Genomic DNA, 23,431 nt, shown 5'->3' with positions numbered 1-23,431 from the left:
AATGTATCGTTGTAAATGTCAACTTCTAAGTCGTTTGATATCACAACGTTATGTGCGTATTATATAAACACATGCGCTTATTGGTATGTACTAAATGTCTTTAGTTTCTTAGCAGTTAAGTTATAAATGTGTGCCAGAAAAAAACTGATTTCTGTTTATGAAAGTCACATTTTATAGTATGGTATGTTCTACTTATGTAGTAGTTATTAGTTACATGTTCCCTGTGATGATTTTTGTTGTTGTTGTTGTTTAACGCCGCACTCAGCAATATTCCAGCTATTTGACGGCGGTCTGTAAAATAATCGAGTCTGGACCAGACAATCCAGTGATTGACATCATGAGCATCGATCCACGCAATTGGGATCGATGACAGCGATCCTGACCACCCGATCCCGTTAGTCGCCTTTTACGACAAGCATAGTCGCCTTTCACGGCAAGTATGGGTTTCTGAAGACCTATTCTATCCCGGAATCTTCACGGGTCTCCCTGTGATGAATTCAAGATCCATGCTGTTTTTAAACAAAAAGTTATGTTTGCCTTTAGCGCCCAGTGGAATCGGTTTCGTCGGATAATCTAGACTGGTTATTCTCTTTCATTGATGTTTTATATCTATTCATTTTAGGAAGTTTAAATCATGTGCAATTTTGAGAAAGTGAGTATTAACATGAGTGATTACTTTGTCGCCATTTAATATCTGGCGCGAATGACGAAAGACATTGTCACATACAGAAGGCACTTGGAATATATATCTATTCAGTGCGGGTTTACCCTTGTCATTGGTAATTATTTTACCTCGAAAAGACTGTCGCAAATGATTCTTGAAAAAAAAATAGGCTTTCGTCTGTAGAAAAAATGTCTGACACAAATATTACATTGTTTCAAGGTGGAATTTTAAAAATGAAATTAGGTTCATAGTAATACATTTTTTTAAAATCTCGTTTTGTATCTGTAGCTTATAAATATCTAGTCTCCATACAAAATCCCAGTCGGACCTACACTGTTAAGCAAAACGATTTGAACAAACTAGATAGTTTGTTTGTTATTCGACATTACCTACCATTCATATGTTTGGTTGTTGTTCAGAGGGATACTGACAGTGCCACACCTGTGGACGAGCAGATCTACCCGTGTACCCGTGTATCTATTTATACGTCCTGAAATGAATATATAGCTTTTCGATATAACATAGTAAATCAAGTGACTCAAGCGAGTTCTCGAGAACCACACGTTTAATTACTCATAAACACCTGTATTTCACATGATTAGCATGAGGGTTTTTTGTGAAACAGTTGTAGAAATCGTTTAATTAATAAACCCAAACTTTGTACCCGGTCGAGAGTTCAGGGCCTGGTACCACAAAGTGATCTTAGCGCGCTCGACTATCGCAAGTCTATGTTAACATATTTGAGTTACAATTGTCGCTTTGTCGAACGTGATCCTTAACTCGAGACGTAGTAGAGGTCGGGAGATTTAATTTTTTAAGACATTCGTCGCCGTCATATGGTGTTCATATCTTAAAAGCTGAAGAGATGTTATACTGACAATCATCAAACCAATTAACCTTTTGACAGGTATTTGCAGAGCTGTAGCAAATATAAGGGGGACCAATGCGTCACTTGGTCGGGTGCAAACATTCTTTGACACTTTGGAAGGTAAGGCCATAAGCTAGGCCTAGCAATTTCAGTAATCCCTTAATTTAAATTACATGAAAACAAGTTCCCATAAACATCATAGTCTTTGTTTTGATTTTGATACATGGCTTTATACAGTATACTTTACAACCAATACACGTCAGGCTAAAGAAAACGTTTAATGTTAAGACATGACTTTCTTTGTATAATGGACATCGCCTACAGAACATACAAAGTAGTAGTACACAAGAACCAGATTTTTCCTCACTCGTTTCCTGAACCAAATTCGAGACTACCGAGACAACGGGGGTGTAACTGTATAGCCATTGCTCACGGCGCCTAGAGCTTGGTATCTGGGACCTTTCCATAAAACCTGAAAAGCGGGTATAGAAAATGGTTGTGCATTGAAAAGTCCCTTTGCGCCAGGGCGCCCACCCCTGATGTGCCCAGTCAAGATACATGCCGTTGTAGACTGGTATCTGTCTTGCTTGTAACTGTATGTGGGCCCCACTCTCTGTCGAGAAACTTCAACAAATGAATGTTAGGCCAGGTTCACACAGTACCGATTATGACTCCCGTTTGAGATCAGACAGCGCTACGACACGAAAAGTGAGAAAGTCGGATTACTATCCTCAATGATCTGGAATGTCCTGTCATTGTCTGAACGCAGTTGGATACGTTCGTGAGAGGTCGGCCAAGCACTCCCGACAGTATGGTGCGTCCAGTAACATTCGGGAAACTCAGCCGATTTGGTCTAGTCGGATTACAATCGTGACTATGTCGTGACAGATTTTGCCGTATCGGATCAAAATCGTAACAATGTCCTGTGTTGCCTGGACGGTGTCCTGTGGATCGGGACGCTGTCGTGATGAACGGGCATGAATTGTTCATTGTCGTTTCTTGTCGTTTGAGTCCAGATTGCGTCCAGATCTTGCCGAATGCGAACCGTCTTTGTCGGTTCACTATCCTGTCACTGTCTGATCACTGTCGGATCGCATTCGGGAAAATCGGAACGCTTTCGGGACAGATTCGGTCGTTTTTTACCATGCGGAAGATACCAATCGGATCAGATTCGGATTGATAACGGGAGAATCGGGACGAATGTGGCTGGAAAGGCTGAATCGGGACGCTTCCTGAACAATATCTGATTGTTTGTGAATTTCCCACCACGAATCAAAGGATATTTATGAGACTTTTGACAAATTATACGGGAATGGTGCTATGAAGGACGGCAGTAAAAATCCTGAATGTGTGACTGAACTCGTACTTGGGACCTAGTCGTGAGAGGGTATGCACCTGTATTCAACCGGCCTTCCAAATGTTTTGCTGACAAGTGTATGTTGTATTAGAGAGCCGTTGCCCATACAGGGTTTGCTGTGTTCGACTGTCGTTTGCTGGGACCACTCGTGTGGTTGATGCCATAGTTCAGACGTCTATGTCTGCGTGCGTGCGTGCGTGCGTGCGTGCGCGCGTGCGTGTATTTTGTTTCAGACAAAGTTTTCAACAATCTCAGGCATACTTATTTATTTGGCATATTCTGGGACAACCGTTCCCTAAGTTATTTTCACATTTGATGGGACATGTGATAAATCTTTGTCCCAGTGTCCCGCTGCTCCTTTCCCCTCGAATATAGCAATTCATCTGAAGCATCTGTAGTTAGCTGACCTTTAATATGTCTATTGACAATCAATGTGCCGTGCCATGACCACAATGTCCTGCAATCTAACGACAACGAAAGGCTTCCTCACAGAAGGACTTTGTTGCCAACAGAGCATTCCATTCTTAACAAACAACTTCCATGGTGTTACCGCCTTAGACATTGAATGACAATGGCCTGCGAACTCGAGCCAAGACTCGAGTTTTTACCCGTGAGAGTCACCGGAAGTCTGAGGCGATTACCACTCTCATGTGGAACACTAATAATAGTTGGTATACTGTGTGGACCCGGTGTATCAATCACATATCTAATGTAAGTCTGTTTTTGAGAGGGGCAAGACCCGTGAAGATCCGGGTTAGAATAGGTCTTCGGCAACCCATGTTTGCCGTAAAAGGTGACTTAGGGGATCGGTTGGTCATGCTCGCTGACTTAGTTGATGTATGGCATCGTATCCCAAATGCGTGGATCGATGCTCATGATGTCAATCACTGGATAATCTAGTCCAGACTCGATTATCTAAAGACCCCCGTCATATAGCAAGAATATTACTGAGTGCGGCGTTAAACAACAAACAAATCCCCTGTGAGGTTACATTTGACATGTATTTACACAAGTCACTGTCCATAACAGTATGAGAACGATGACTTTCCACAATGAAACGGGGCAGCTCCACCTGTTTCAACCCGTCTGCCTTTGCTTCCGTTAGCTCCGAGTTGGAGTGCATGATGAATTGCTTCCAATTTAGCAGTGAATACTGACTGACCATGAGGCAGGTGAACCGAATGTGCTTGGGGTTTAGAGCTACGGATATGGATCCCGTAACCAGCACTGTTGTTGATAGGATTCTTGGAACCACCAGTCCCAGGTAGTTTGACTTTTAGTGATAGCTACAGGTCGTAGTAGGGTTGGGTTTTCTTTTTTAGTGACTTCTGATGTTAGTGTCAACTTTGGGAGTTTTTATAAGTCCAGGGAGGGTGTTATCCTTTGTTGTGACTTTCTGGTGACTTCACGCACTAATGTCCCAGATGGCTTTAGTGATTGATTTTTTTCCGAGTTAGGGCTTCATCTCGGGAGTTTTTGACTTGCTATATCATTTTCACCAAAGAGTATTATCTTCGTCCCCAGTACGATAACATTACCTGCTCTATTCTTTGTTTGAATGTGAGTTCTCCTGTTTCTATCTGTAGTTCTTATCACATGGGGGGCTGGTGGCCCAGTCGTCTAAGGCGCCGCGATTCGCTGTGCAGAGTTGCGTCCCTTGGGACAGCCAGAAACCTATGATTGTGGGTTCGAATCCCGGTACGCCCCGATTATGTTTCTAGGTTTGTCAGCACCATACCTGTGCTCGTGGGTTTCACCAAAGTGGTAAATGTCTGAGAACTGCATCACTTCGGGCTTCCCTCCCACATTAAGCTGACACGCCGTGATAGAACTGGAATTCATACTGTTAAAAGCGGCGTTAAACCCAACTCACTCACTCACTGTAGTTCTTATAGTGAAGTACATGTTGCTGCACCTTTGGTTAGCATAAGGACTTTGTTTTGTATGCTGTCGAGGCGGCTCAAGACCGAAAGGTACCTGGAATTGCCTGCAATACGTTCAGGCCTTCGTGACACCTGTGTCCCACATATTAGTATTCAATATGTTTGCTCCAAGTGAGGTGTTGATCTAGGATCACCTTAGAAATTTTGCTGATTTTTCGAATTTGATTGGTTTGCCTTTTATGGAGAGACGTATCATAGTATCTTTTTCCCCGCGTTTGAATAGCGCTCCCACAGTTTATTGCACTATTGATATACTCCGTCCAGGGCTAACTGGGTTTTTTCGAATTTATGAAATATCTCTTTGTTTTACCCATATTGCTCCGTCATCAGAGAGTTTAGAAGTTTGGGTAGGAGAGTTGACATGATCAAATAGATCAATGGTCGTGATATTAAACAGGATTGGGCTTATAATGTTGCATTGTGGCGTGCCATTGTCCAGTGACATAGGATCAGATTGATTGTTCCCTATTTTAACTGATATAGCGACCTGTCTTGCAGGAAGCTGTCTATAAAATGGGCTAGGAGAGTGGCACGTATTGATGTCCGCAAGACCTCACGCCCACACAGAGTGGACTCCTTTATTGGTGCACTGGACCATGCTCTGGTCACAGACCCTTCACAGGGAAAAGCCAAGCAAAGATGGGACCATCTTCGAAATGTGTCTATGTTATTCCAGCAATAGGTACCCGGTAGGATGAGATGTTAACGTGACTGTTAACCGTCTAGCGCCTCGTAGCTTCGGTTGTACATCCTCCGGGGAGATGAAAACGAAAATCGAGTGAACACTAATCCATATGCCGAAAAGACGATGTAAGCCAAGTGAAAATGCATTGGTGATCGGACTGTATTTTCCATGTTTTACTATGGAAATATTGCCGTAGATTCTTGAATGATGCAAGAAATGAAAAAAGACTGAATGTTAAGTTTAGAAACTTCTGTTAGTATTTCATGGTCAGTGTATGAATCGCGTGCAAGTTTTTGCTGCCCGGTGTCTGCTTTCGGTTATGTTTAGACACTTCGTATTTTGTATCGACTTAATGTCGGCGATATATCCTACGGAAGAGAATGGTTGGTGTAAGAAGTATGCAGAAAGCGATCGGCGATGGGAGAAAATAAATACGGAAATAAAAAGCTCTAATCCTAAAATTGTGTTTTGTTTCATATTCTACCGACAAAAACAAATAAGGGAACTAATGATTTGAATGTAGTTATCGTTAAGGTGTAGTTTTACAATAACGTGGCGTTGTTTCGGAACGCAACATCTGATCACAATGAAATTTTACATAATACATGAACATGACGTGACGCACGTGCACACAGAAGTCCAAGTGGGCGTAGCAGGCCTAGAAAAATGACACCAAGACAAGATTGTTTCATTACATAACTTGCACTACACAATAGATTCAAATCTGATCCTGTTATCAATAGCGAATCCCGTACAATACCAGGAAGGCGAATTTCAAAATCCACCGTTAAAAAACGGCTCCATACACCCCGCCTAAAAGCAAGGTGTCCTGTGAAGGGTGTGACCCTAACAGCTTACCATGGGCGGCAAAGTTTGGGGTAGTACACCATGTTCACAGACGTATCAAGGCTCCGATTCACAGATGACAGAAAACGTTGTCGGCGACGTAGCGGCGAGCGGTATGCCAGGGCAGCAATTCTTGACTGTATGGAGCAGCTGGCAATACCAAGGGTAACCATACTGTATGCAACCATCAACAGTATGTGTGTCGAAATTCATTTTGCAGACATTTCTCATCAGTTCCCTTACTTTCCCCGGTAGTATATAAGAAACAACGTGATTTTGTTGTGTTTACACTACCCCAAAAAACATAGTAAAGTTTAAGTAACTAGGCTAGGATAGAAATGGACGGGGCGTTGTCATAACGCGGATTTATGAATTATTATTCCTTGTACACTTTCGATTAACTTTTTAAGACAAGGTTACAAAGCTTTGTCAAATGTCTGAAACTGAAAGCTTCGAGTCACTGCGTAAATAACAAGTACAACATGACAACATTCATGTAATGATCTTGGATACGGACGCTTATTCTAACTTAATTATTGCGGGGTATATTCTCCATTTAATGAAGAAATGAAGACTTCACTACACCTTTCGTTGTTTCTAGCATCATCCCTCTACCTCAGTGGTAAGCATTGTTCTTTGGAAATACAAATTACATGACATAAATCAAATAGTGTGGTTGAGTGTCCGTTTCTCAATGAATGTCTTTCTAAAGCACTTTTAATATAACATCGCATTTCAGTAATGCGAACGCGGACTAAAACTAATTAATTCATTCGCTTTTTGTGAATTCGATCAGTCAACGAAAAATTATAGACTTTTTTTAACTGAAAGGGTTTTTATATCTGGGCTGGGATTTTCTCGAACCAAATAAAATGCCACACAAATTACATTATTGCAATGAGTTTATTAAAAGAAATACAATTGGCTCATAAACTTAATTACAAAAATGCCTGGGTTTCACTTCAGGGTATCCTCACATATTAAACTTACATTCTGCAATTAACTGGAATACTTTCAAAGCGGCGTTAAACCCAACTGACTCTAAATGAAGTGAACAGGTACTTTAATATGGCTTTTTATAACATTATTATGACATTGTTCATTGAAATGCTAAATTTCAAATGATTTGTAATTTTACACATACATAAGTTTATATATATTAAATTTACAACTTAAAGTGTTATCTAATTTTGGATCAGGCGCAAATGCTTGCGAAGACGGATACTACGGTGATCATTGCAAATTTAGATGTGGTGAAGGGTGTTTGTACAGTAGATGCCGGTTGCATCCTACAAAAGGTACAGGCATATGTACTGATGGCTGCAGGAAAGGAACATGGGGATCTACATGCATGATCAGGTGTTCAGAAGGATGTGTCCATGATGACTGCCTCTCTACAAGTGGAACATGTACGTGCAAAGACGGATATTGGGATGAACGGTGTGACAAGAAGTGTTCCGTCAGATGTGTTAAATGCGATAGAAATTCTGGAGAGTGTACACAATGTATCGAAGGTTTCTTTGGGTCAAAATGTGAAGATTGCAGCTACTGCAGGAGTTCGTGTGACACTGGTGGATGTGTTGACGGCTGTTTGACTGGCTACTACGGAAGGTTCTGTCATGTTCCGTGCAATCGTCACTGCAGACTGACTGATCAGAACAGGTGTTTCATTCAAAGAAACAGCTTCGATGAATACATGTCCGAGAACTGTACGTCTCAGTGTGATCAGGAAAGAGGTAATTGTCGTCATGGATGCGATGTAGGGTATTTCGGCTTGTCATGTGGTCTTCAATGCAATGAAAACTGTTTGGCGAGTTCTTGTGGACATTTGGGGCAATGTCTTCATGGATGTAAAGTTGGATATTTCGGCACATTGTGTGAACTGAAGTGCAGCAGTTTCTGCAAGAACCGTCACTGTCATAGAGTCAACGGCGACTGCTTCGACGGCTGTGAGCCTGGAGTCTTTGGATCACATTGCAATACCAACTGTACCAACTGTGTAAACAACCAATGCCATCAAGGAACAGGTGAATGCAATGAATGTGAAGCTGGATACTATGGTTGGAGATGCAATAAGAAATGTAGAATGCAGTGTACAGGGAGGCCCTGTCACAGATATGAGGGCACATGTCTCTTCCAGACACCCAGCCATGAAACAACCACAAGTAGCCAAGGTAGTTGAACCGCTTTCCCCATAGATAGTGCACATTGGTTTATATCAACATGATAAAAACAATAAAATATCTGAATTAAAGCATAAACCTAAAATATTTTGTAAGTGCAGGACTTTTCTTAAAAGGCCATGATGAGTAATGCTTGGAACTAGATTCCAAGGGGAACTCCAAAGGAAAAGATTTGACGTGGCAATCAGCTCTCATCTTAGGTCAATCTTTTATGTAATCGTAAAACAAACGTATACACGCGTCCACCAATACTTCTAACATGAAATGTGCACATTTAAAGGTTGAGGAAACAATGTCATACACGTTTTGACGAAGATACAATCTAGTTTTTCACAAGAGTTTTTAAAAGTCTGATATGACATCCACTATGTTCCTGTACATAAGTTGTGGACAAGAAAATCAACTGTCATCCCTAAACAAGGTGGCGTTTTTGTTTCCGTTCATTTTTTAAAATCTTGCTGAAATGGTGACATAGATCAAGACCTAAGCCAGGCATGAAACAATTCTGAAGAGCTATTAAACTTAAAGTGGGGAAACTATTTTTCAGATGAGATTACAACCAAGATACCTCTAACAACAACCCCCCATCAAGATCAAGTACCTTTGATGGTTGTTGTCATTCCATCTGTGTCATTTGTAACTGTTGTCACTGTAATGACAGTTTTCATTTTCATCTGTAAAAGGTAAGTAATCTTATACTTACATCTACTAGTCTTCTGATCGGGCATTTGTTGGGAAAGAAATTGTTTTGATATGTTTGTTTGTTCAATATTTGGAATTCAAACATAAGGCAATTGACAACAATAACTGCAATGTGCAATTACACATGTAATTAGGTTCTCACTTTTGGTATTATGTGTGAGTGTTGTGTTCTTACCTAGGATATCGATCAAAGAACTTCATCAGTCACCATTGAGCAGGCGACCACAGTACCCAATTCCACTTCCTCCAGATGCTACCCACCAATACGAAGTCATAAGCGAGTATGACACCATATGTCCTTCACAACCAGGCCTATGCAGACCAGTTGAATATGAAGAAATCAATGCAACCATACATGGAAAAGCTTTGGACGATGAAATTTCTTCAACAAATCGCTATCCCTGTCAGAACACAGATAAAGCTGATGTGAACAAGTCACTATCTTCAACTGAAATGTTTCATACTACTGAAAGTCTTTCTTTGCCTAATCTTTCTAATAAATTTGGTTACATACCCATGACATCTACAAAAACATATCTTACCATCGCCAGTGATCGTAGGAATAGCAGTCCTTAGCAATCACAAATTATGAACTTTGGGATGACAGCATCATACCTGCATTCATGAGTTTTACCAAAGTGATAGAGTGGAGACTCTAGCTATTCCTTATCAAGCGTCCTGTTTACATATCTCCTATGTGAGTGCATTATGTTTAACACAGTTCTAAACTGTATCTCATGTTATATCATAGCAGCTTAATGTGGGCAGAAAGATGTATGTGATGCAGATCCTAGATGTGCACCACTTGGGTGAAGCCCCAAAATGATATGTGCTGATAAATTAAGATTTATGATCTGGACAAATCTGGAATTTGAACCCACAAACATAGTTCTGGTATACCTTAGGAATATAACTCAGCAAAACAATGATTTGAGGCACGTTAGTCGACTGCCACCTGAGGGAATCGAACCTTGGGCTTCGGCCTGGCGTTTTTACGTGTTTTTCATGTGTATTAGTAGATATATAATTATATATTCATTAATATGGACAAACTATTATTTTGCTATTAAACAAGTAAATTTGCAAGTTGTACAGTTTAATATTGCTTTGTATATAAATGTTCCTATAAACATATTACAAGGAAGTACATTCAAGTATGCCTGTATATGCATCTTATATCCCAGAGAGAGTTTACGTTTCTATTCATATACGTACAGATTAATGACCATGTATATGTACTGTTCATAAGTTGCTGATATTTGTCCTTTTACATAAATTGTTGTACATTTCATAATTTGTTTCACCTTGACCAATGCAGTGTATTGTTATTGTATATGAATACATTTTATCTGAATCCTCATGTAAATACATGGACATGTCTTTTTACCAATCCAGTCACTAATTTCTGAAACAAGATATGTTTACCCACATATACATACATCAAACATGATCGAGCTTTATAGAGAGAACACCTAGACCATCAACCACTTTAACATATAGTATGGAAAGATAGTTAGAGGCCACCCTTACAGTGCCGTAGCCAGCCGGGGGGACAGTTGCACTCCCTTGATTTTTTTTTTATAGAAAACAGTTTTATTTGAATCACGAAAATACAAGTTGGGGACAAGTGATACTTGTACAAATATTTGCCCCCCACCCTGTCAAAAAAAGTTAACTACGGCCTTGCCTTAGGTGTCAAAGCTTTTGATTTATGAACTCCAGTGACTCCTGGTAATTTGCTTCTTTACATGTTACTCATAAACACGCAATAAACATTGTATTATATCAAATAATAGTGTTCAATTGTTTTTTGGATCAGAAACAAACCTTATATTCAAAATAAACTTAGGTCACCTCAATTGTATCAGGAGAGAAAATGCATTTAAATATTGTAAACAATACAGCAGGAAAGAGGGTGAGTGAGTGAGTTGGGTTTAACGCCGCTTTTAACAGTATTCCAGTTATATCGCGGCGTGTCAACTAAATGTGGGAGGAAAGCCCGAAGTGATGCACGTCTCAGACGTTTACCACTTCGGTGAAACCCACGAGCACGGGTATGGTGCTGACAAACCTAGGAACATAATCGGGGCGAACCGGGATTCGAACCCACAATCATAGTTTTCTGGCGTGCCAAAGGGACGCAACTCTGCACAGCGAATCGTGGCACCTTAGACGACTGGGCCACCCGTAACAAGTAAAACAGTTAATATGTTCTTCCCCTCTGCCATTTAGATATTATTCCCACTAGTGCAATCCTACCAAGTTAAAAATCATATTATGATGTTTTAGCAGTTGAGGCAAGCCTACCTTTTGTGACAGATGCAGATAATAGGTAGGATAAGTCAATTGTTTTGATGAAAGAAAGTATGCAATTTGAATGAGTGTAAAGTTGACATTTAAACAAATAATGCCTTGAAAGAGGTACGCATCCTTCTAGACACCAACTTAACTTACAATGGTCTGGTGTCAAATTAACAGGACAATCTGAGACTATGTTCTACAAATACAGTAGCAATGATACTCTACCAAAAGTTCACAAGTGCTCAGATTGTCTTATAGATTGAGACTTTTTTTCAGAATAGCTTGTGGTACAAACATATCTCTTAAAACCTATTTCTTTACCCTTTCTCCATTAAACCAATGACAGGTCCTAGTACAACAATTTTGCATAATAATGTTAACTGAGATGAGCAAACAAATGTTACACCATGCCATTATTACACTGGTTAAAACATACATCTTGACAATGTAATTTCAGTTTCAGAACTCTGCAATAGAAAATCAATCAGAGACAATTCACTATAACAAAACACTTTTTATTTCTTTTATGGTCAGTGCCTGCTAGAAAGCCATTACACATCACATCTGTGCCACATGTTCAAGAGGATCAGCATGCATGCCTATACAATTGGCCCTTACTTCATGGGCATATACTGAGAACCTGTTCACGATACACATTTGTTCATCAGCTGTGAAAACATTGCGACTGAGACTGAGGTGGTCCATCTTGTGTTTCAATTTACTTCTACTCCTCTCCAGTCTGTCTAACATCTCTATCAGATCTTGTCCTTTGAATTGGTTGAATCTACAAGAAAAAGAATGTTTGAAATTTTGCGTAATTTGAGCATTAGACTTCCCAGTTTCAGGGATAATTCTAGGGTGGAGCCTTGTGCTTTTGGCCCCTAAATTTTAAAAAAGGCCCACATTTTCAAATACAACGGGGCGTTTTAACATTGCACTGTATGGACATACCTCTGGAGTATTTGAAATTTTCAAATAAAGGGCCGGCCCATGTCAGAAAGTTCCTAGAGTGAACCCTGCATTTTGCAACACACATCCTGATTTCAGCATGACAGCTTTTCTAAAATCTCAGATCACATAGGTCTGTAAAATTTCAATGATGAACAATATTTTATGTATAAATCACATTCTGCTTCAAAATAATTTCCACACCCACCCTCAAGTTTCCACCAAGTAGCAAGCATTCTTGACAAATGTTTGACATGTTTGATGTACTTACGCAGCATTCAGATCTCTCATAACAGGAGAAAGAGCAAGGATCTTCTCTAATACTTGTAAATGCCTGGCTCCTGTAAAATTGAATAAAAGAAGACACATGACGTATTTTTTTCAATGTAATAAAAATGAATAAATTATTGCTGACAATCTCAAAGTCAGCCATTTTCTTCCCTGTTGCCACTCATCCCAAAGGGAAGTAATTCTGAAGTGGTTGTAATCCTTGCTAACCAACACACAGGCAGGTTTCAAATTTGCATAATTTATGTTTTATTTATTACTATTTGGAACTATTGAAACTATAGATTGTTATGCATACTATTGACAATACTTTTGGCATTTTTAAATTCTTATCAATAAAGTACTATTGTAGGGCAAACAATTGCAATAGTTTCATATATTGTTACACTCCTACTAAACAAACAGACAACACTTCACGTGGAACTTGATGAAATGCACTGTCCAAATGTAGCACTCAATTACACTTTTAATTGTGTGCTTTGTTACATATGTCATTGTCTCTGCCCATATGCAAGGAACCTGACATGGCAATATACTCCAATATGTCAAGATTAAAGGGTGTCACTTTAAATAATGGGTGCAAGGGACAGTCAGATTTTTCACATTAATTTCCTATTCGCTTTAATTACATGATTCAGAGTATCATAAGCAAATACACAGTTCACTATCATTATTACAGACTGTGCCAAACAGTCTTTTGGTATCATTTTCAGGAAGTGTTTTAGTGTTTGCATATGGACTATTAAAATCTTAGAACATTTTTTTATTTTCATGAGTTGGATTTTGAAACATATTGGTACGTATTTATATAAAATGGGCCCATAGGCAAGATAATTTGAAGTTGGGCCTCTATTCATCATAAATAACCATTTTTAACTGTATCCATACCCAGATAGTTGTTGCTGATGTCAAGTATTTCCAGGCCCTGGTGATCTCCTACTGCATCTACAAAGCTCGGGCAAAAATCTGGAAAGACAATAGCATACAGGTCAAAGATGTGACAGGTATATACATGTCATCATTCATTGTACGGTGAAGCATTTTGTAATGTTTTACACATTGATCGTTCAGCATGTTTAGTGAATCAAGTGGCAGTAGAAATGAGGAATTTATGTCAATTCCCATTTCTATAACATACTTATCTTATGGCCAACATTAGCCAAGATCTTTAAAATTAACATTTCATTCAAGGAAACCTGGCAACGACCATCTCACAGTTGGCATTTTGACAACAAAAGAAAATGTATTCCTAACTCTTACAAATATATAGTGAAAGGCAAGGCCTGATCTGTGTGAAGGAGGAACCTGCCATTACTGACCCTTGCAAAAAGACATCTTCAAAGAATTAATAGTCAAGAGAGAAAGACATGTCCCCTTGATTGGTCACCCCAATAAGGGCCAATATATTAGCAATTTTTACAAACATAATGTCACACATACCTATTGTGTTGGACAATCCCACATTGGAAAGGCATAGCTTTTTTAGGGACATTGAATGCAGCACAAAATTTGTGAGAGACTGCTCGCATCCCTCACCTTCTACCATGTTGTCATTTAAGCTTAGTTCCTCCATACCAGGACCTGAAACATGTTAACATCTTACTACCACACATAGCAAGTCAACATTTGATATACTGCATTATCCTGTTTCAGTCATATTCAAAATACAAGTGTACAATTTGTTGGTTGGTTGGTTTGTCATTTTATGCCACACTAAGCAATATTTCAGCGATATGACGGCGGTCTGTAAATAATCAAGTCTGGACCAGACAATCCAGTGATTGATATCATGAGCATCGATCAACGCTATTGGGATCGATGACATGCTTCAACCAAGTCAGCGAGCCTGACCACCCAATCCCGTTTGTTGCTTCTTACAAGCATAGTTGCCTTTTGCGGCTGAAGACCTATTCTACCCCGAATCTTCACGGGTAAGATGTACATGTAGGAGTTGATTATCACAATGTTCACATAAAGGTTTCAGATACATTTTCATGATGTCCATGACTTGATGTGGATATATTTCATAATCCTAATGTCAAAGCATTAAAGTTTAGGGTGGTGTCCCCAGATAGTTTTGACTTGCATACTATAACCAAAATTCTAAAGGATGTCCCTTTTTATCTAATATTCTACCTTGACATTTTCGAATCCTCAAATATTCCGTAACTGATAAGGATAAAACAAAGTTATTTAAATGGTGTTGTTCAACATCTTCAATAACTTATTTTGATATCATATTTATATTTATCACTAATTTGCAGCATAGAATCAAACCATGGTCCAGTAACTATAGCATAAAATGGAATAGACAGTAAATTAGCATGTTAGCACTGTTAGCATGGTTAGTGATCATTCACTGTCAACAGGATGTCATTAGTTGAGTTGTTACCTGTGTTCCTTTGTTTTACAATCAGAGTATCAAGAATTTGACGTATCTTGTCAGGCTGCAAATGACACGAGGCCAGCCTCAAACCTCTCAAAGCAGTATCAGCTCTGATGAACTCCAGCAGGAGGTTGAATGTTTGTTCTTCGAAAGAGTTCCAACTCAAATCTAAAACCTTCACTGCAGCTAGCTCTGCAAGAAGAAGCATCAAATATTTTTTTATATCACCAAATATATATATATATATACCAAAAAAGTATGCACTATAACAGATAACAGTCTTATCCAATCATGTCAAAATGTTTATTGCAATACTTTCAGAAAGTACTGGCCAAAGTTAGACAAATATTTTGACATGTAAAGTATACTTTGATACATCTTATTCAGGATTATCCAATTAGAAACACTTTAACGGTTTATACAGATTATAACACAAGAAAGTTTGGTGCCAACATGCCATTAGTGAGTGAGTGAGTTTGATTTTACGCCACATTTAGCAATATTCCAGCAATATCACGGCAGGGGACACCAGAAATGGGCTTCACACATTGTACCTAAGTCGGGAATCGAACCTGGGTTAGTCAGTACTCACTGTGTTTGATGGTTACAGGTTCTTGAATGCAGATGAGCTTGCATCCAGATATTTGAAAGAACTCCATTGGCTTTGAACTGGAAGGGTATAATCAAGTAGTTGAAATATAGTAATAAAAATACCACTAACATATGTAAAACTAAGATATGTCCCCCCTTAATAGAAAAGGCAAATACCCGGTAAAAGGCAACTGTCCTCATAACTCGATAAGTATGCATTTAATAGCAATAAGACCTATCAAAACAATTGGTAAATCATTATGAAACATGGCAAATAAATTTTGTTTCAAAATATATACAGATCAATTATCAAATCCTGTCTACCATGTCTACATCCCCATACACACTAATATTAATAGCATCTTACAACCATGATTATGTTCCAAACTCAGTTATTAAATATTTTAATACCAATCCTCAAAATTGCAGAACCATATTAAACAGACATACTCACCGCACATATTCACTGTGCTGGTAGTGACACATAAATAGGTGTATAAGACATTCTAAGAACATATCTGTAAAGCCTGTGTCAACAACTAGGTGTGTCAGTTGTTTACGGCGCACCAACTCCAGAACAGTTTTCATAAGTCCTGTGAACAAGATGAAGTTAGGGTTATTGACAGACCATTTATAACCCTGTTAAACACTACCATATATAACATTAACAAAATTATGGTCACCTCAGCGTTGTGAAAGGGTGTATGTTCCAAAACTCAATTCAATCATCAAAATTAATCAAATAAGAACTTGTTTGGTGTTTCTCAGTTCACTTCAGTTTCAATGTGTTTTACTATATGGCATTAGTCTGTAAATAATCAAGTCTGGATCAGACAATCCAGTGATTGACATCATGAGCATCAATCCACGCAAGTGGGATACAATGACATGCATCAACCAAGTCAGCTAGCCTGACCACCCGATCCCGTTAGTTGCCTCTTACGACAAGCATAGTCGTCTTTTATGACAAGCATGGGTTGAGGGCTTATTCTAACCCAGATCTTCACGGGTCTAGTCTGTAAAGAGTGTCAGCATATAATATAGATTACCATGATGACTATGTGCTTATGAGGCTTATGTGATATATGTTATGTTAGTATCTCATACTCTGCATTTCTTCCTTCTTTTTCCATCCTATGTGGAAATGTGCTTGAACAAGGTTTCATCATGCCATCAGGTGCAACAGCTAAACAACAAATAAATAAAAAACAAGGATGGTATGCTAGATGTAAGAGGTTGTTTCATGACTGTCATTCAGTGGAAGAGACAGCCAACTTGGTAACACATTTTGGTAAATAAAAAAACAAAAATGTATTCTCTAATATTCCCAAAACACGTTTCCACAGTGTGGCGATGAGAAAGAGAATAATGTGTGAAGGGTGATGAGGTCATGTACAATGTAGGTTGTTATGCACGGGATTACAGTGCGTTACCCATTTGCTTGGATAGTGACCATGTTGGTGTTGGGATGTGTTCGGGTGATTTGGTTTTAGAAGCTGGAAACCATGTTCAAGCATGTTTCCACATAGGATCAAAAGAAGAAGGAAGAAATACATAGTGTGAGATAAGATAAGTTTAAAATTTGCTTTGTATGACATGATAACAGGAAATTATTTCTACTTGCTTTATCCTGCACATGCTTGTCTGTTTGATGTGACTGGCCAGGGTCTCGCTAGCAATTAACTTTATGGTTTGTTATTCATGTCTACATTATTGATCTCCTCTAACGAGTTAACATCACAAAACATAATATGAAATTATGTCTTGCCTACCTTGCTTACTGAATGCTAGAACTTAGATACATCACACATACATCAATTTGTTAAACTTTGAGAAGGAAAGGAATTGCACCAGTCCACTTGCCTGAGTCAGTTCATCTAATGTTAAAGGTATCCTGAGTCTTTTTAATGGGTTTAAGGTATAAATTCAATCCTCTTTAACCTACCTGCACTCAAAAAGACATACAGTTTTCTCAAGTTGCTCCAATGTGGTAGATACTGACTGATAATATCACCAGCTGTCAGAGTTCCAGTATCACTGGTCATAGCAAAGATCGGAACTCCACCAGAGCCTACACAGAGCTTTTCACAAGACCTACTTCTATGGATCAAATCACTGGAAGCAGCAGAACATTCACTGGCGGAGCTACTAGCTGCCAGACAATCAGATACACGCCTATGGACTTTCGGCCTCGAAACTGCAGTTGCTGACAGACTCTGGTGATTTGAGCTAGACTTGCTCAAAGTGTTTCTTGAGAGTATGGACTTGGATTTATCTGATGCTAAAGGTGAGGTAGGTATGCTGTAAGGTTTAGCCTGGGGTGAAAGACATCTGGGTGGAGTGGTACTACCTATTGCACTAGTTTCTGAAGAAGTATCACTTGATGACATTGCCTGTGTCTGAGAGTTTGAACTGCTGGGGACTGCTTGATCCAGCAAACAGTCCAGCACTTTGTCCTGTAAGTCTCTGTGGTATAACTGGTTTAACTGATCTTTTAATGATGTGTCTGAAGATCCCGGAGATGATTCATTTGAGGAGCTTTGTTTTGTGGTTTCTGGTGCAGTTGTGAAAGACTTTTTCAACAAGAGGGTGGACATGGTAGTGGAAACAGATTTCACAACTTCTTTCCCACCACTAAACATGGCAGTTTCCTCTCCATGACAAGGACAGCCACTACATATGGCTAACAGCTGTGTTAATTCTTTCTCGCTCAGTGATGACCCACGTAATGAGATTTGTTCAAGGTGCCCTTCTGTCAAAAGCTGGGTTAGGAAATGCTTCAAATTATAAAAGCAAAATGTTGTAAGTGGAGAGATGACAAGCTTTTCAGTATGTTTGATCAGTTCCATCATTAGTTCTTCATCTGAAGCTATATAGTGTACATGTCGTCCATTTAAAACAAGTTTCTTGCAATACTTTGCACATTTCATAAGAAAAGATTTGTAGATGGATGGATGGACCTCATCTGCCTGGCGTGAACCTTGTCCTTGTTTTAGTTTGTGCAAAGGCACTGTGTACATATCAGTCGGTGATGGAACATCTGAAAAAATAGTTATTTCAGGATATGAATTAACAAAAATATCAAAATAATAATATCAAAAACATACCAAAATATATCGGAAATGACAAATTGGAATTACGTGGGTCCCTAATGGGTGAGTACGATTCAATGCTGCTTTGAATATGAGTATTTCATCTTCGTAATCTTCTGTTCTGCAGATTTATGGTCCCTAGATTTGAAGTTGAAAAGGGAATTATCAATCTCAATGAAAAAGAAGAACATTTTAAATTACACTGCATTTTATCTAGCTCATGATGAAAAAAAAATTTACCAAATTGGAAGATGGATCAAACAGACCTAAAGATAATTGTGAGTGCCCTGTGCCACACTTGATAAACAATCCATTTTTACCCCTGCTGTCTGAGCAGATTCAACTAAAAATTCAAAGCTTGATGTAGCTGTTTCAAACATGTCAAAAGATCTTTTCTCATAAAACATTATCTGTCTGATTTGACAAGTTTAACTCCCTTGTTCCTGATGTTCAATAAATCTCAGGATGAATATTCCGAGTGTGTAGGACATTTTGTTTCGTCTGACAAGCTTAATTTTAAACTAAGTCTGTTTGTCTGATAATAGCAACATCTCACCACACATGCCAGCAGCAAATGTATCAAGAGAGAGAATTGTCAGCAGAGAATGGAACTGTTTGTAATGGTAGATATCCTTGTAGCAGGTTATACCATCTGACTCCCCAAACACATCCTTGACACCTCGTCGGAGCAAGTTGAGGGTCTGGCAGTGATGATGCCATACAACATCTACATCTAAACCTGAAACAGAATTGTAAATAAAGTTGTAATTAGCAGTTGTTGGACTAGGAATTTTGATTCTTTCTGACTGTTTGTATTGTTGGAAAAACATTAAGTCAATGAACATGATATTCTTCAACATAGATCTAGCATTAATTCTGACACATTGAAACTAGTGCATAACAATAAATATTGCTAATGTGATGAACGCCTTACTCTACAAGAGTATCAATACCAAAAAGCAATTGTATATAATGTCAATAAAAGCGCTTAAAGGGCATTTCAGTCATTCTCCTCACCCTGGCAGCACAGGATGTCATCCAGCCTATAGAGATCAGCAGCACTCAGTTTCATCATAACCAGCTCAAGTACTGTGCGTGGCTGACCTTTGGGTAAAATAGCAAAAAAATGCTTGGAAATTTGTCAACATGGTCATTCATTATTCCTTGAGAAAATATCTCTTAACTCTTCCAAACAAATAATTGTATAGTGAATGAGACTGTTTACATGGTTTAAACACAAACATGATAAACTAAAATAGAAGTAAAGACATATATTTGACATATATTACAGGCTGTTTAACATGTTTAACAATAGAAATATTTCCTCTGTGTGCAACATATATCCACAAGTATCAAGATCACAAGACAGTGAAGCACAGACTAAAATAAATATTTCCGGGTTATTTACCTAATCATGCTAAATGAGTTTCCTATAACAGGGTTTTACATTGACTTACACAACTTGGGGTCCAGAGTACACCTAGTAACCAATTTCAAAGGTCCTAACAGGAAATATGAGGGTCCTAAGTAATACAATTATGTACTGTACTGTACTGTACTGTAAGATTTAATAATGAACTTAATCACAGGGCCTGTATATTTCTTGTCAAGAATGTGGTACAATGAATATTACTGTAAATCCTGAGTGACTCACTATATACTTTTTTCTGCATCCATTCTACACATTTGTGCATACTGGACGCACATTTCACATTGTGTAAAACCCTGCTAGAAAGAAGCCCTTGAATTCATGATTCAAATACACAGATTTGTAACTAATCATGCTAATGACATGGTAGTACGACATATCTCTCAGGATGTATAGCTGATTTAAATCTTTAAATATCATATGGACAATTTTGCAACTAAACAATGCTAAATGTGAGTCATGAAGTTCTGGACCTGCTCAATGCCTGTTGTATGGTAGTCTTACTTACAGGCAAAGGCAGCCTTTGGATACAGGTGCCCATGTTCTCCCACAAATTCTGCTGTCAGCTCAAACAGTGTCTTCATTGTTTCCTGCAATATTAACATGATTAATTAAAACATATAAAATTTGACATTTTCATCATGTCTGTGTTATCTGAAACAGGTTAAAAAGTATCTACTGTAGAATGTGTCTGCAAAGTGTATAAAATTCAGACAGACAGACAAAGTTTATTCATAGTCCAGGCCTAAAGACCTTTAGTACAAATTTAGTTACAAATGTTGTCTAGTGAGAGTTACAAAGAGTTTACAATTCTTCCTGTGTTTTAAATAAAAACATATGAGATATTTGGCAAGTTTAATAAGAGAATCTGAATTAGTGATTAAATAAATAAATGGAATGCTGGGGAACATGTTGTTGTTTTTTTCTGGGGGGTAACAACACATCCCTTATGCTGTTACATAGAACAGAGTTATTCAAAATATTGTTTTCATCTTCATGGCATATTTATTGTTGATAGGCATTACTTAGAAGTTGCTGAATGACAAAGTAGATGCAATTTATGGATAACAACTTCTTAAATACTGTTAACATGGTTAAGGCAATGTTTCGGTATAGATCCTTATACCGTTGTCAAGCATTACTGAATGAGGAGGAACATGGTACAGAATATATATAGGAGGTGAAGGATTAACAGTAACAACAATTGCATACATGAGTGGGATAACATGAGTAGGTAACGACAACAGAAGGATAATACTGCCACAATTATCCTTCTTTGGAAGCAAATGAGACATGAAGCCAATCATACAGGATAAGTTTGCATAGGTTTTGTGATTATTGCTTATTGAGTTCATCACATGTTCATAGTAGGTGGATGGGATGAAATAGCTTTGATCTCTGTTGATTGATGGCTTGTGGCAGCAAACGTGGACTGCTCCATGACTTCTCTAAAAGAAAACTAACAGAAGCAGTCCACATTTGCCGCCACAAGCTATGAACTCTGGTGAACATTAAACAATTTTTCTCATAGAATTAATCATGTTATCAAATCATGTGGATACATTTAGTTTACCTGATTTCCTGTTCTAGTTTCTATCACACCTGGCATGCCTTGGTTCTTTCTTTAAATAAAATCCAAAACAATGAAAAAGTGTATTTGGACTAGCCACAGATATTTTACAATGATCCGCATGACATTCAAGAGATGTTCCTTGTAATCAATTTGTTCTTGGTTTGTCGTTTAAAGCAGCACTCAGAAATATTCCGCCTTTATAACAGCAGGTGGCCTGTAAATAACTGGGTAAATAGAACACATCAAATCTAACTGTTTGTCCATGTTTTCTGCCACTCAGCAACATTCACCTGTATCACGGCAACTTGTATATTATCATGTCTGAACTTGGCAAACTAGTGGTTGTTATATAATGAGCAGTGTCTTACACAAAATCACCAAGCCTGACCACCTGATTCAATTCAGTAACCTCTTCAGGCTCTTTTGAGAAACAACAGAGCACTGGGGACCTGTTCTAAAACACTGTCACCACTGGTGCTAATCTGACAGGGTACATCATGGGAACCTAGACATTGGTCGATTCTGTAGTATCCTAACATGTATTTATATTTTGTGCACTATTATTGTGTTAACTATCATGAGTCATGCCCAATAAAACCGAGCACATCCTTGATTTTAACAAACAGGAAATCCTAATATGGACCACTAATCAATGTCAAATATTTTTCACCTGCCAAGAAACTAGAGCCTGCTATGGCTGTCTTATCAATGTTTTAAGGCATAAACTCGCCATTGTTGTACACAATTTAATAATCGAGAAAGGTGAAAATGTAAGCGTTGAAGAGTGGATCCAAGTCATCAGCTGATCACAACTGAATCCATCAATGTCACCATGTCTGTTGATGTCTATCAAAGTCAAACTGCCGAATAAATCAAAATATTTTGCTCTTTGCTAAAGTAGCCTTCAAAACGTTAAATCAAAATTACTTCTTTCTGACTCTGATTTTCTCATGTCTATTCTCAACCTCTGTAAGAAAAAAATGGACCCATCCTTGTATGGTCACACATTTGCCTCACCATGTAGAGATACAGTTAGAGCACCCACGGAGATTTACGGTCCTTGGAAGGAAGGTTTTGTCTTCGAAACATCATCTTTTTCAATCGCTAGACTTAATAATGTCATATTTCCTTCTGATGTAAGCGTATATTTTGTTATTCCTGTCAGCCGTCTGCTCGCGTTTGAAGGGCACATAACTCTAATTGCACATTCCCCTCATGGAGATCTGCATACCACTACAAAATAACATTTTGGGAACTATCGCATTTTAACTATCAGTGCACAAGACCTAAGGAATATAGAATATAACGTTATTACTTGTATACCATGTAGACTTGAGTGAATAAAATGCGCATCCTAATTTTTGGAACAAGTTTCTGGAAAAAAATGCTTTTTCGCATATATTGTACGCAGTAAAAACACATCTTTAACATTAGGCGTACGAAAAAGCGATAACACACTTGGTTAACGAAAATATCAATTTTGCGAGAAAACATTACAAGACATTACTATTTTTTTATATTCATGCAGAGATTCAGGCCATCGCTTGTTAATGTCTCGTAAAAAAAAGTTGGAAA

The 23,431-nt window shown here is 38.4% G+C and overlaps 2 protein-coding genes across 2 annotated transcripts; one reads left to right on the top strand and one right to left on the bottom strand.

Annotated features, from left to right (window-relative positions):
- Positions 1-7,259: 7,259 nt before the first annotated feature.
- Positions 7,260-11,215, top strand: LOC124111110 (scavenger receptor class F member 2-like). The gene is made up of 3 exons (XM_046470704.2): positions 7,260-8,537; positions 9,094-9,229; positions 9,428-11,215. The coding sequence occupies exons 1-3, from the start codon at positions 7,715-7,717 to the stop codon at positions 9,822-9,824; spliced, it is 1,356 nt and encodes a 451-aa protein (XP_046326660.2). The 5' UTR covers positions 7,260-7,714; the 3' UTR covers positions 9,825-11,215.
- Positions 11,216-12,043: 828 nt separating this feature from the next.
- LOC124111109 lies at positions 12,044-23,044 on the bottom strand. The gene is made up of 12 exons (XM_046470702.2): positions 22,874-23,044; positions 20,792-20,873; positions 19,872-19,958; positions 19,411-19,593; positions 17,708-18,802; positions 16,217-16,355; positions 15,764-15,840; positions 15,178-15,363; positions 14,226-14,366; positions 13,674-13,751; positions 12,769-12,838; positions 12,044-12,333 (listed from the first exon to the last, which is right to left on the bottom strand). The coding sequence occupies exons 1-12, from the start codon at positions 22,874-22,876 to the stop codon at positions 12,108-12,110; spliced, it is 2,367 nt and encodes a 788-aa protein (XP_046326658.1). The 5' UTR covers positions 22,877-23,044; the 3' UTR covers positions 12,044-12,107.
- Between the last annotated feature and the right edge of the window lie 387 nt (positions 23,045-23,431).

Source organism: Haliotis rufescens, unplaced genomic scaffold (genome assembly GCF_023055435.1).
Source record: "Haliotis rufescens isolate VD_foot unplaced genomic scaffold, xgHalRufe1.0.p SCAF_2, whole genome shotgun sequence".
Taxonomy (NCBI): Eukaryota; Metazoa; Mollusca; class Gastropoda; order Lepetellida; family Haliotidae; genus Haliotis; species Haliotis rufescens.
The sequence above is the reverse complement of the archived record's forward strand: the minus strand, read 5'-3'. Positions and strand labels throughout refer to the sequence as shown.

Excerpts from the sequence above, each read along its gene's own strand:
- LOC124111109 (XM_046470702.2), bottom strand. Across the intron at positions 19,594-19,871 it reads TGACATCCTGTGCTGCCAGG|GTTTAGATGTAGATGTTGTA; the intron begins GTGAGGAGAATG and ends ATTCTGTTTCAG. Across the intron at positions 12,334-12,768 it reads ATGAGAGATCTGAATGCTGC|ATTCAACCAATTCAAAGGAC; the intron begins GTAAGTACATCA and ends TTTTTCTTGTAG.
- LOC124111110 (XM_046470704.2), top strand. The coding sequence starts at position 7,715 with ATGATCAGGTGTTCAGAAGGATGTGTCCATGATGACTGCCTCTCTACA. Across the intron at positions 8,538-9,093 it reads AACAACCACAAGTAGCCAAG|ATGAGATTACAACCAAGATA; the intron begins GTAGTTGAACCG and ends ACTATTTTTCAG. Across the intron at positions 9,230-9,427 it reads TTCATTTTCATCTGTAAAAG|GATATCGATCAAAGAACTTC; the intron begins GTAAGTAATCTT and ends GTTCTTACCTAG.